At 40.0% G+C, this 12,339-nt stretch overlaps 1 protein-coding gene across 1 annotated transcript; it reads right to left on the bottom strand.

Annotated features, from left to right (window-relative positions):
* Positions 1-2,277: 2,277 nt before the first annotated feature.
* Positions 2,278-7,221, bottom strand: LOC140928799 (uncharacterized). The gene is made up of 2 exons (XM_073378579.1): positions 6,905-7,221; positions 2,278-6,283 (listed from the first exon to the last, which is right to left on the bottom strand). Exons 1-2 carry the CDS (start codon positions 7,008-7,010, stop codon positions 2,847-2,849), a joined length of 3,543 nt encoding a protein of 1,180 aa, XP_073234680.1. The 5' UTR covers positions 7,011-7,221; the 3' UTR covers positions 2,278-2,846.
* Positions 7,222-12,339: the final 5,118 nt, after the last annotated feature.

Here is a 12,339-nt window from a genome sequence, read left to right as displayed (position 1 = left end):
AGTAAGTAAGTTTATTAAATCTCCAACCAGTGGCTCTTCCGATTTAATTTACAATAATTAGAAATCAAATAAAAACTACTTATAAAAATTACAATAATATCATGATAAAAAACTAAATTCAAATAAATAAATTAACCTATTCTAAAAATTCTAATCCTAAAAATTGTTACGAACTTACTGCGCGCTTGAAAACTGAGAGTGTTGCGCTATTTTTCGCTACTTCACTTATAAGAGAATTCCAAGCAGTGATTGCTCTGTAACTAAAGGACCTCTGTGCTGGGGGTGTCCCAGAATAGGATTTCAGTGCTGGCTCGCAGATGGACTTAACCAGATGTTTAGTTTTCTCTGTGGTGGATGCTAACAATCACTAGCTTGGGACCAGGCAAGCTCCTTGCTGGGCGAAAAGGGCAAATTGCAGGGCGAATGAAGAGAAAGCAAAGAACTGAGTGAGAGAATAATTCCCCTACTCCGCTTGCCTTGCCTGCTGATTTTCTTGCACTATAATTCACCACTTGCCTTTTTCCCTGCTAAGGAACCTGGTCTCAGGCTAACAATCACGAACAAATCTTGGGACAAATCATCATTTGTAGTGTCTTTTTTAATCCTTTTAGTCTAAAGGGTGACCAACATATATTTTCTCTTAACCCTTTAAGCCTTAACATCTGCATACAAATTCTCCCAACTGATCTCTATACATTTCCTCACTGAATTAGTTGGGAGAATTTGAAAAATGAAAGCTTTTTATGTTTGGTGATCACTTTATCAATTCTCACAACCTTTTCTCTTGATTGTATATTGACAATGTTAGGAGAAAATTGATGTTTGTCACTCTTGGCACCTAAAGGGTTAATATCAATACATCATCAAGAGAAAAGGCTATAAAAATTAATAACATGATCATCCATGGGAAAATGATATGATCTTTTCCCAAAATCTCTAGTTTTTAAGGAAACGTATGGACCAAGTTACGTCTGATGAAATCAATAAAAATGAATTGAATTTGAAACAATAATGCTTAAGTTTATGAGCTTTTGACTTTGTAAGGCTTTTCATAACAAAGAGTTAAAATGTACTCATTGTTGTCTGTTTTGCATCCCTTTTCCACCTTTTAGGATGGCATATCAATAATTTCTTCACTGAGAAGGGTTGTGTGCAAAGAAAGTGACTGGAATTGAACTGGCAAGTGCTTGCAGAAGTTTTAAAATAAATATTATGAGGGGTAGGGAATGGTAGAAAAAACTTGAAGCTGATCTTGAAATATTGGGAAGCTGTTGTGACGAGTCTTCATCAATTTGTAGATCCTTTTTTTGTCTTAATGTCCGCAATATTTTGCCACAGTTTTGGGTTTTTTAAACAAGGGCCTTGGCATCTTGGAATTTTTCTACTCATCACCCTTTATATGCTGTATTTTAAATTTATTCTTAGTTTTCTTTTCTTTGCATCATGTTTATTGTTTTTTATTCACAAAAGAAAGAAAATATAAATATTATTGTACTTAGTAAAACAAGACTTTCATTTCAATTATTATTGTTATTATAACAAGTATTTGAGAACATCAAAGCAATTTGGAATATTAGATTCAAAATGAGTGCGAAAAATCAAGATAAAATGTAATCGATAAAATAACTTTTGGCAGAGCATCTCATTTGGCAGACAGGTGTACTTTCAGTTGGGTTAACAAAATTTTGCACTTAAAAGAAGAGATGTGACAGGGAGGAGGAAAACTTGGGTAACTGTGTTTAGTCAACTTGAAAAGGGTTTTCTTAACCTCCAAGAAAAATTTAATGCTGGTCACTTTTCTTACATATTTCAGTTCTTTAGAACAATATTTCTTGAACTGTACATCCCATATCCTGTTGTTATTATAATCCCAAATCTCACCTCACCCTCCACCCCCCACCCCCCTGTTTTTTGTCTCCAAAACCTTCACCCAGGCCTTCAGAGAAGAATAACCCTGAATCCCAAATAAACTATTGCCCCCCCCCCCCCCCCCATTAATGTAACAATCAAGACTGGGGTCAATTCAATAAAACTTTTACGAATGCAAGTTACAAGTGTAGCCACTGCTTTGAGACTTGAACAAAGGCTACACTTGTAATAGTTTTCTTAAATTGAACCCTGGGATCAATTAGATAAAACTTTTACAAGTGCAATTTACAAGTGTAGCCATTGTTTTCAGACTCTAAAACAATGGCTATACTTGTAGAAGTTTTATTAAATTGACCCCTGGAACATAATGAGCACCTTAAATCTAAGACAGCATTGAAAGGAGAATCGTTCACCATTGAAACATTTTATTTACAAACAAAACCAAATTATACAGTCTTTATCTAAGTGACTCATGTTGTATTTACATGATGAATTGGGTGAAGTGACTCTATCAGTAAAACCAATTTTATATGTCCAGTCACAAAAATAAATAATTTTCACCACCATAAAACTATGTCACACAAGTATGTATTATTGTATAAAAATATTTTCCTCGGGAATTAGCCATCTATTAGTGTCTAGTTGTAAGAAAAATATTTTACATCATCTCTTGTACCATGTAATATGAACTGCTGAATTTCTTACCAAATAAAGTGCAATGACTTATTTGTTTTGGAAACTGGATTAGATTGCATTTCCCTGACTGACTTATATATACATCTCGTTTTCTGTTTGAGGGAAAACATCAACTTTGTCTCATTTATCTATTTTACCAAATTTTGAGCAGGAAAATTTCATAATCATACACAAAATGAAATACTGCAACGTCTATATAATAAATAATATTGAACATCTACTTCTGAGGAAAGTTAGTAATTTACAACAAATGGATTAATGTTAATATAAATATTTAACTTTTATGCTTGCATAGGGTCACTCGCATTACTTTCCTGTATTGCAAAATTGGGTTGAGCCTCAGCAGACCCATCTGATTTGACTTGCGGAGCATGGAGTTTACTTATGTGGCGTGACAAATGACTAGGGTTGTTAAAAGCTTTTGGACACTTTGAACACTTATATGGGCGCTCCCCGGTGTGAATAAGAATGTGCCGCTGCAAATTACCAGAAATTGAAAAGCACTTTGAACAGTGAGAACACTGGTATGGCTTTTCTCCTGTGTGAACCCTAGTGTGGATAACAAGTGCACTTTGCTTACTGAACGCCATTTGGCAATGCTGACACTTAAATGGTTTCTCACCAGTGTGGCTACGAATGTGCCTGACTAACATTTGAGAGTCGTTAAATGATCGAACACAAAACTGGCACTTGTAAGGTTTTGTCCCTGTGTGAACTAACAAATGTTTTTCAATAGACTGTGAGTCACTAAATGCACGTCCGCAATATTCGCATTTGAAAGGCTTCACTCCAGTATGACTGTAAGTATGTTTCTCCAGGCTTGTATTGTCATTAAATCCTTTGTTACAATAGTGACACTTGAATGGTTTCTTTTTGTTGTGTACAAGCATATGACACTGCAGTCCATCAGCACGTGTGAATGCACGTGCACATTCTGGGCACTTGAATGGTTTCTCACCAGTGTGGGTGCGCTCATGAGAACTCAGATGGGAATGCCACTGAAATGCTTTGCCACAAAACTTGCAAGTATACTTTGCATTTCTTTTCTTGCCTTTGCTGGGAATGGGGTTCCCATTTTCATCAACCGCAACAAAATTTCCTGGTGAAAGGTTTTCTTTCTGAGTTGGGCTGTAAGGATGTTCACCATCTGCTTCACAGTACTCTTCATCTTCCTCGTCATCCTCCTCCTCCTCCTCTTCATCAGACAAGTTCTTTTTGTAACCATGTGCCAGAGCCTCTTCCTCTGAAATGTATACACGAGGGGCCGCAGATTCAACTTTGACAGTCCAGGTACCCTGTTCTGGTGGAGGTCCAGCCTGAACGCCATAATCTCTCATAACAACTGTGTAGGAACCATTAGCATCATCTTGTGGTGAACCAGGGGGAGTAATGACACAGCTAGATTTGTTTAGAGCTGGGTTTTGATTAGGAGACTTGGAAATCTGCTCAGTGTACTGCACATGTGCTCCTGCGCTGTTGCTGTGTCGTGGATAGCTGCTTTCTGGTGAGGGAACCACTTCTGTAATTTCACGGTGTGGCATTGCAGTTTTTCTTCTCTTCGCACCTTTTGGTGGCTGGGTTGAGTGGTGGGTCAGAGGCTGGGCCATAGGTTGCACTGCAGGCTGGATTGGCTGTTGGACTGGAGGCTGGCTTGTTTGGACCATTGGAGGAGCCTCTGTCACTGGAACTCTATACACAGGGCTACGCAGGAAATCTGGAGGCGGTGTTGCATATACAAACTTTTGTTGGTCTTTACCATCAGGGCTGTATTGAGGAGTTGGTGGCTGGCTGGTATTTTCAGCAGGGTAAGGTAATGCTGGCAACATAGCAGGCTTGCGTTCTGGATACTGTTGCTGTACCACTTCTCCTGCAGGTTGACTGGCTGGATAGTAATGAACCGGTACTTGAGGGCTGTTCTCAGGCTGTTGGTAGTGGACTGTACCCCCACTGTGGGGTGGATAGTAATGCTGGGGTGGCACTGGTGGTGGTCTTTCATTTGAATACTGATGTGGAGCTGACGGCACTGGAACTGTTTGTACTGGTTGAGCAGGCTGACTGGCAGAGACCTGTTGGCCAGGTGGAGGGTAAGGCATTGCTACAGGCACAACATGAATTTGATAGGGGTGCTGATTTGGTATTGGTTGGTAATGCGGGGGGTACATGGGTGGCCTTGACATTTTCTGATCCTGAGCTGGATAAGGAGGCTGTCCTGCAACCACTTGATTTGGGGGCGGATACTGCTGAGGAGGAGGAGGAGGAGGAGGTGCTGCTGCTTGAACGGGCACAGGATACGGCTGAGAAGTGACTACTGGGTGACCGGCAGGAGAGTGCTGTTGCTGAGGTACTGGCTCTGACTTTGTGACAACATAGGGTGGGGCTGATACTGGTTGTACCGTTGTTTGTGGTGGGTAGGCCTGTGAAGGCATAATCCTTGGATCAGGTGGAGGGTAAGGTAGGGCAGCGTGTGGAGGATTACTTGGCTGTGGTGGGTAAGATGGCTGTGCTGCTGGGTGTGGCTGAGGGTGAGCGCTTGGATTGGAAATCATTCTTGGCTGATATGCTACAGGAGCCTGATGCTGGGACACAGGGGCATGACTATGCGGTGGCACCTGTACTTGAGGCTGTGGGGGCATGGCTGGAGGAACCTGTGGCTGTGGGGGTGGTTGCTGAGGTGCTGTAGGAGGTTGTTGCTGGTATTCAGGCTTGGCTTTGGGTTCACCATTTCTTCCCACTGGTGAGTACAGATTTGATGAGCCAGGTACTTTTTCAAGAATAGCAGCTCCAGGGACGGCCTGATACTGAACACCATTGGAGCTTGGAATTGCATACACAGGGAGATAATGAACAACTGGCGCTGCAGAGGCTGGAACAGGAGTGGGAACTGAAGACTTCTCTTGGGGCCTTGGTTCATATTGAGAAGCTGGAGTTGAAGTTGGCACATGATTAGCCGTAGTATGACGGTTAAAATCTTCGCTTGGATGGCGTGCAGGCGCTGGGCCATTTCTGTTTTTATCAGGATAAGCAGCTTCCATTGTTTGGCCGATCGAGTGCACCTCCACGATCTTAACGTTGTCGAGACCAACGTTACTCGTATTTTGCGCGACATCGCGTTCCTCGCGTGGAAAAGTTGGATGACTCTTTGCATAATTATATTGCGTGGAGTGTTCTTGTCTAATGCCCTTTTCATATTCAAATCGTGTGGTCTTTTCTTGACAGTTCATGGAGTGTGCGGTTTGATCATAATAATAGCCGCCATTGGGGTTCCCCTGAGATTTGACCCGCTTAGAATCTGCCGCTGCATAATTATGACTGTTTTGTTGAAGCGTTGAAATTGCCTTGTTAGGTGGCACTTGTCTTTCAAGCGGAACGTCTTTGAAAGAACTTTTTTCTTTATTGACTTCTCTGTGTGGTTCTTTGCCTTCCTGAGCGTTGTAGTAATAAACAGCCGTTTTCTTTGGGCTTCGCTTTCGTGTCTTCCTTTGTAGCTTAGCAGAGGTGTGCGAAATTTCCAGGGTCGAATTTTCTTTATCGAGTCCACTGGCTTCGTTTGGAGATTCTGTTCGGGCGGAAGATATTTCCCGTTTCTCGTCTGCTGCGCTTTGCGAGTGTTTTCGCTTAGCAGGAAGACTGACGGGCGACGTTTGAGTTTCCACAGGGGTTGAAATTTGATCCACGGACTCTGTTAAGGGAACACTTTCGTTGCCGTGGAAGTGGAGATCTGTGAGAGCAAAAATAAAATTGTAATATGAGACGGTGATGCGGTTTGCTTAAATAGCCAGCGAGAGATGACTTCAATTCACCCATCATTTGCGTGCAAGGTTTACAACTTTTATATTTGTAACACAGATTACTTGCACATCCGAGCAATTTTGAAGCTGTTTATCTAGTTTACACAATGGTGAATATATCACTGCTTAAGCGGCCTTATTAACTATTCAACATCTGAGCAATGGACGGAAAGCGCGCTAATTTATTTTGCGAGATAAAATTCAGAAAGTGAAACTGCAACACATGAAACCCGGCAAAGCAGCGGAAAATTCGAACATAGTATCACAAAAACTGAATTAAACCCCTAATAAACTGAAACGAGGAATAGTGGTGCGTGCCCTCACTCGAAACTCGATTCATAAACGCGGTCCCTAAACGAAACAAAAATTTCGCGGAGTTTGCAAAACTTTTGAAAACCGCTACAAGTCAAGTCATGGAAACATAGTTCGAACCCCGTGACAGTTCGAAAGTCCCGAAAAAAAACGTGCCTGACATCGAACAGAGGAGAATCCATGAAATCGGTAAAATCCGGTAAATTTGCGTAACATCAAATGCGCTTGAATTAAGTTACCTGAAACTCCGTTGGAAAATTGAGCGCTGTCTTGTGGGAATTGAGTTCCCAGTTCCTCTTCTTTCTTCTTGTCCTTCTTGGCTTTGATCAAGAATGCTCGCGGCATGGCGTTAGCGAAGTCGTTGGAGAAAATCCAACGATGTGATTTCTAACGTTGTGTTGCCCTTGACGGATGCTGACGAATGCTGCCGTTAACTGCTCGCCTTTGCATTAAGGATATTAGCATGCGGGTACATTATCAGGGATTCAATGCTCATTCGACAGGAGAATTCCGTTGGGTGACGTCACAGGCTTGATCTATCACAATGAAACTCCCCCGACATTTCACCAGGGGTATCGAGGGCGACAACAATTCGACATCTAAAACATTTCCCTTCGAGATGGAAAATTTCTTAAGTGTAACCTCCCAAGTGCTTAGATTACTTGAAAACGTTGATTGGTGATGACTTAGAAAGAATGGATGCCAGGAAGCGAGAAATTCCGACACATAAAGCACAAGTCAATATTAGTACGATGGCGCTACCCCTAGCGGGTTTCTTTTTCACCGGAAGTGAAGGCTTTTGCTACGGTTCGCCGATTTGAATTCCGACACTCTGAAATCTGCGCACGAAAATTTCCCCCCCACACGTGCGAACACGTTTTTCGCTGAAAAATCTTCAATAGTGCGCGGGGAAGACAGATTTTCTTGCAGTGAAGTGATTAGAAGAGGAAAAGTGTGTTTTTACGTATGGTTTGCACTTGAATTCCCCAGTGTCTGGAAAGAAATTTGCATTTTTGTTCCCTGACACGTGTTGCAGTATTGACCTTCCCTGAACCGTACATAATCATTTGACGTCAATAAGAGCTCATGAGGGTACAAAAATAAGCTGGAAAATAGAGAAAGTACGTTTGCTACAAATCCCTTTATTTTCCTGCTTAATCTCTTCAAATAGCTCCAGCATACTTCTGAAACGAGCTTAGAATTTTTTCCCGATTTGGATGGGATCGTTACTGGTATTGTTCTAAGGCATAAAGAGCAAATTAGCATAACTAGTTTTACGAGATTACTAGAGAACTGACAACCTTGAGTTTTTCATCCCTGATGGAAACTAAAAATAACCATAGGAAAAAATATTTTATCGGCCGTTTTATCAGACGTTCTAGACTCTATATTCGTCAGTAATATCAAAACCTGGTTTTGTATTGCTCCATAACGTTTGTTGGGGAGTATAATTTTCTGTAAATTGCATCAAAATATCCTGTGTTGTTTGTTTTTTAGCGTTATGGAAACCTTTAGAAAACCGAAAGCCCGCCCCCTGGTAAAATAAACTTTGTACTCTTAGTCGCAAAAATGAAAACTTATAAGGCGTTGGCAGCCAATCGTTTCTTTATGTCACTCTATAGTTCAGTATTCCTGTTTCGTCACTAAAAAAGCAATATTTCCTTTCCACATCGAAAGCTTTCAGGGGTAACTTATACATTCTTTTTCGGCGTCAAGTAGCTTCAAAAGTTCCTGGTTTTATTCAAATTAAGTTTCCCACACACTAGAGGTATGCGCTATTATTAAAGTTATGTTTTAAAGATGAAGGGGTTTAAAAGCTTTCTTTCTTTCTTGTCAGAAAACGTTCTTTAATTTAAATGCCCTCTGTAATTTAAATTGATATTTGGTGAAATTAACAAAATGGGCAACTTTTTTTGAACAACAAAACTTTCCCTTCGGTGGCGTTTTTCGGATTTGTTTGTCATAAATGCCCTCACTTCATAAAGGGGCTACTGCATTCTATATCACAAACATTCCTTTGTCTTCACTTGGTGCGTAACAAGCGTTCAAAAGTTTTTGATCAAAATAACACAGCAAACAAAACATCACGCCCAAGATTCGACCAAGATCGGAAGCCCCCTGTTTGTCGTTTTATTTTCTATGGCAAGCACGTACGGTGGAAAGGATCGGGCATTTTATCCAAACAGCGGAATCGAAAACAATACTTAGTTGTCATTAGTTCGTCTAATGCAATATAATGAAAATGCAAAATACGAAGGGTTTTAAGTCAACCGTGAACAGGGCGGGGAAATGAACCCTAAAAACGTAGTAAAAACACTTTCCCAACGAAAACATCAACCTAATAAGATGCAGGCCCTGCTCTATAAAACTTCAAGGAGATGAGCAGATTGCTAAAACGATTGATAACACACAATATGGATTTTGTAGCTTCGTTATGAACATTGTTTTCACGCGTTCCAAAGTTTGAAAGTCGATTGCTAAGGAACAAACATACCACCACTGAAATCAATAATCCTGAATTAATAAATAGTAATCCCAGCGACTGACTGTGAGGTGTTTAATTGGTTTCGAAAATCAAACATAAGGATCAATACAAAAGCCACTAATGGATCGGCCCTTGGTTGCAGTGTAAACAACTTGGCGAAAGGGGATCAAAAATCAGGGAAAAAAATCCTTGAGTTTTCGTCAACAAGTCTTAGAGTCGGACGCTGAAAATAACGCTGTGGGCAAAAAAGGCATTCCAAGCGCGTTGCGTAGTATCTTGAAGTAATAAACACTTCTATGAACTATGTGAAAACAATACAAAATCTTATAATCTCGCGGGGTCTTTGAACTTAACTCCTCCCACACTTTAATATATTCGTACGAGAAAATTTCCGCTTTCAAACAAGACCTGCTATTTTGATGAATTCTCCACAAGAAACACTTGTTGCATGTGAGAGTTGCCAGCAAAACAATTTCGCGCGCTCCTTTTCAAGTGCGCGTGGCAAGAACTTAAAGTTTCCATGTTTTTCTGCAACCTACGCGTCACTAATGACTAAAAACTCGCAAAACTACTGAAGCGAACAATTTCTTGCAGCAGTTATATTGAAAGTGATTTGCATATGAATTGGGATGGCTTCTAGAAAAACATCTAGTGAATATGTTTTTGTTTTGTCGTTGCCGAACTTCCACCAAGGAAAATGAGAAAACCGTGAAGTTTTGAAACCACCCAAAGAGCCGACCCTGATGAAATTTCTTGCATATTATCGGAAAGGAGAAAAGATAACTTCAAATGCTTAGGAAATGACGGACGTGCTGTCGGGTTGCAGTCCAGTGCGTTCTCACATAAGTAACTGGTAATTAAAAGTCCATTAAACGGCCGGAATCCTTTTATAAAGAACACTCAAGCGCGAACCTTGGCAGTTATTAAACACCCTTTCTAAATGACTTTTTAACAGTCTGGGGTATTTTGAATCCGTTTTTATTCTGTTCTGGGCACAGAAAAAGCACTGATGCCTCTTTGCTCTTTGACCAAGATCTAACGGTGAATCATTAAAACGGTTTAACCATGTTAATATTATATTGTGTCCGTGTCTTGGCGAGTTAAGAATATTCTATTGATTGCTTGCTTTCAACACGACTTTAAATTCCTTTACAGACGTTTTTTAATGCAATGCAATTTGAAAGGTACAAATGCTTTGATTTTAAAGACCAACAAAGGAATTAGCGATGGTTCAAAAGTTCCTTGCGTCATACAGCAAGATCAGGCAACGTAATCAACCACAACACTTTGTCGTCATACCACTAAACAACATTTCGAAAACCTGCGAAAACTTTGCAGACTTTCTCCCTCTTTGTCAGTAGTTATAGCAAAGTGGGTCAACAGTTAAGCTGTTTATTCCCAGTAGCTACATGTCTGAAGTATTAATGACAATGTTTCCTTAAACAAACCATTCCGTGAAATTAAGACTGCGAGTATGCAGTGGTGTCATATCAGAGATTTGTAAGGATATTTCAACCCACGCACAATTTCACTGCTTGTATCGAATATTGCAAGTTTTATAAAACAACTTTATGAGTTTCAAGATCAGTGTAAGTAGCTGAATTTGTAGTGGTCATGCTCAGGCAGTAATGGGAAAGAAGGGTTTTTGTTACTAAACTTTAAATTCTAGCAATGTCTAAAATGAAATGCATATTAAAGCACAGTGAAAAGATGAAAAATAGGCTTTCTTACAGATAAGCTGTCTTGAATAGTCATGCATAAAGAAATTTTCGTAGATTGCAATGATCGCAGATTTCATCGCATTTCGCGTTTACGTTACGTAATTTTTTGGTCTCTCAAATCTTTCCAGATTAATAAAATTAATAAACCCTCTCAGTTTTTCTTTCTTGAAATTAGACTGTTTGCTGAGTGCAGAGCAGTCTTATTTAACAGCACGAGTAGCGGGCTCGGTGATTGATCGGGGCTATCTTTGGCTTTTCGGACTGTCTATATCAAGGCCTATATTCCACCGTGCGGAAATCTTAATCCCAAATTAAGCGCTTATTCGACAGATATCTCTAACCGAAAGTCGATTTTCCCTTTCTTTCTGCGGTTTGTTTAGGAAAAAAGCATGATATCTGTGGTTTCATCTCAGTACTCTTTGGAAATCCTTATGAACGGTTTCTTGCTCCAAGTTAGAAACAGACGACTCAAAACGTATGAATTGTTTGTCAGATTTTGATGAACTTAAAATAAAAAATCAGAAATCTACATGTTGAGGTGGCCTTTTTGATCGCTTGCTTGGGCTGAAACCGTTACAAAAGCTCTTCGTTTGAAAAACAGTGGGAATTTAAAAAGGCTATTATACCACACAACATGTAGTTGATATATCTGACCTTTTTTTAAAAGGGTGAGGTCAACTGGAACAAGAAAAGTAAAAGCTTTTTATTCGTATGCAAAATCTTGAGGCGTCCTCTGAAAGCTTGCGAACCGTGAAAAAGTTGAATATCTTGTTTTGTACTTGTTTCGCTTCGGCAAAAACTTGTACTCTCGTTTCGGTCTTTGTTTTCATTTATCACGTTATTTTCATGTACTTCTCAACAAAGCGGTGTTTTTTTTTCAGCTCTAAACCACATGAGCGAAGATTTCGTTTTTCGTGCCAGGAATCAAGTCTTCAAACTTATCCATGCGGAGAATTTTGTTCTTTTTTGAATAAAACATCACCAGTAAACATGCATTAGTTCACGAATGTTCCGTAACGGCGTGGAGAACTGAACTCTAAAATCAGTCACCAACATTTGCAAATTGATCGGTGAAAGAAAAACCAAGAAATCGCGAGAACAGACAGCCTTTATTTCGCTGAATGAAGTATTTTTCCTGTTCGCTTTAATATTAAAACTAGGTGCCCTTGAGCAATCCACATTAAATGTTTTGTTCTTGCGGTGAGAGTTATCACATATATTAAGTTTTTAATTTGTCGCGCAAACAATAAGCTGTCCTTAAATGTCTGACAATTTTAATGCTGGTCAGTGAATGATACAGCATTACACCCAACGGCCACTCGAAACAAGAGACGAAACATTAGGCTATGCGTGGCAATATAACCGAAGAAACGACTCAGAAACGTTGGGATGATAGCCATTTTTACAGTGGCCAGTTGACAACTTTAATAGCCTTAATACTGGAGAGAATAAAAGAAATGCGAACGGA

This window comes from Porites lutea, chromosome 2 (assembly GCF_958299795.1).
Source record: "Porites lutea chromosome 2, jaPorLute2.1, whole genome shotgun sequence".
Taxonomy (NCBI): domain Eukaryota; kingdom Metazoa; phylum Cnidaria; class Anthozoa; order Scleractinia; family Poritidae; genus Porites; species Porites lutea.
The sequence above is the reverse complement of the archived record's forward strand: the minus strand, read 5'-3'. Positions and strand labels throughout refer to the sequence as shown.

Coding starts and splice junctions, on each gene's coding strand:
- LOC140928799 (XM_073378579.1), bottom strand. CDS start 7,010: ATGCCGCGAGCATTCTTGATCAAAGCCAAGAAGGACAAGAAGAAAGAA. Junction 6,284..6,904: donor ATTTTCCAACGGAGTTTCAG/GTAACTTAATTC, acceptor TTGCTCTCACAG/ATCTCCACTTCCACGGCAAC.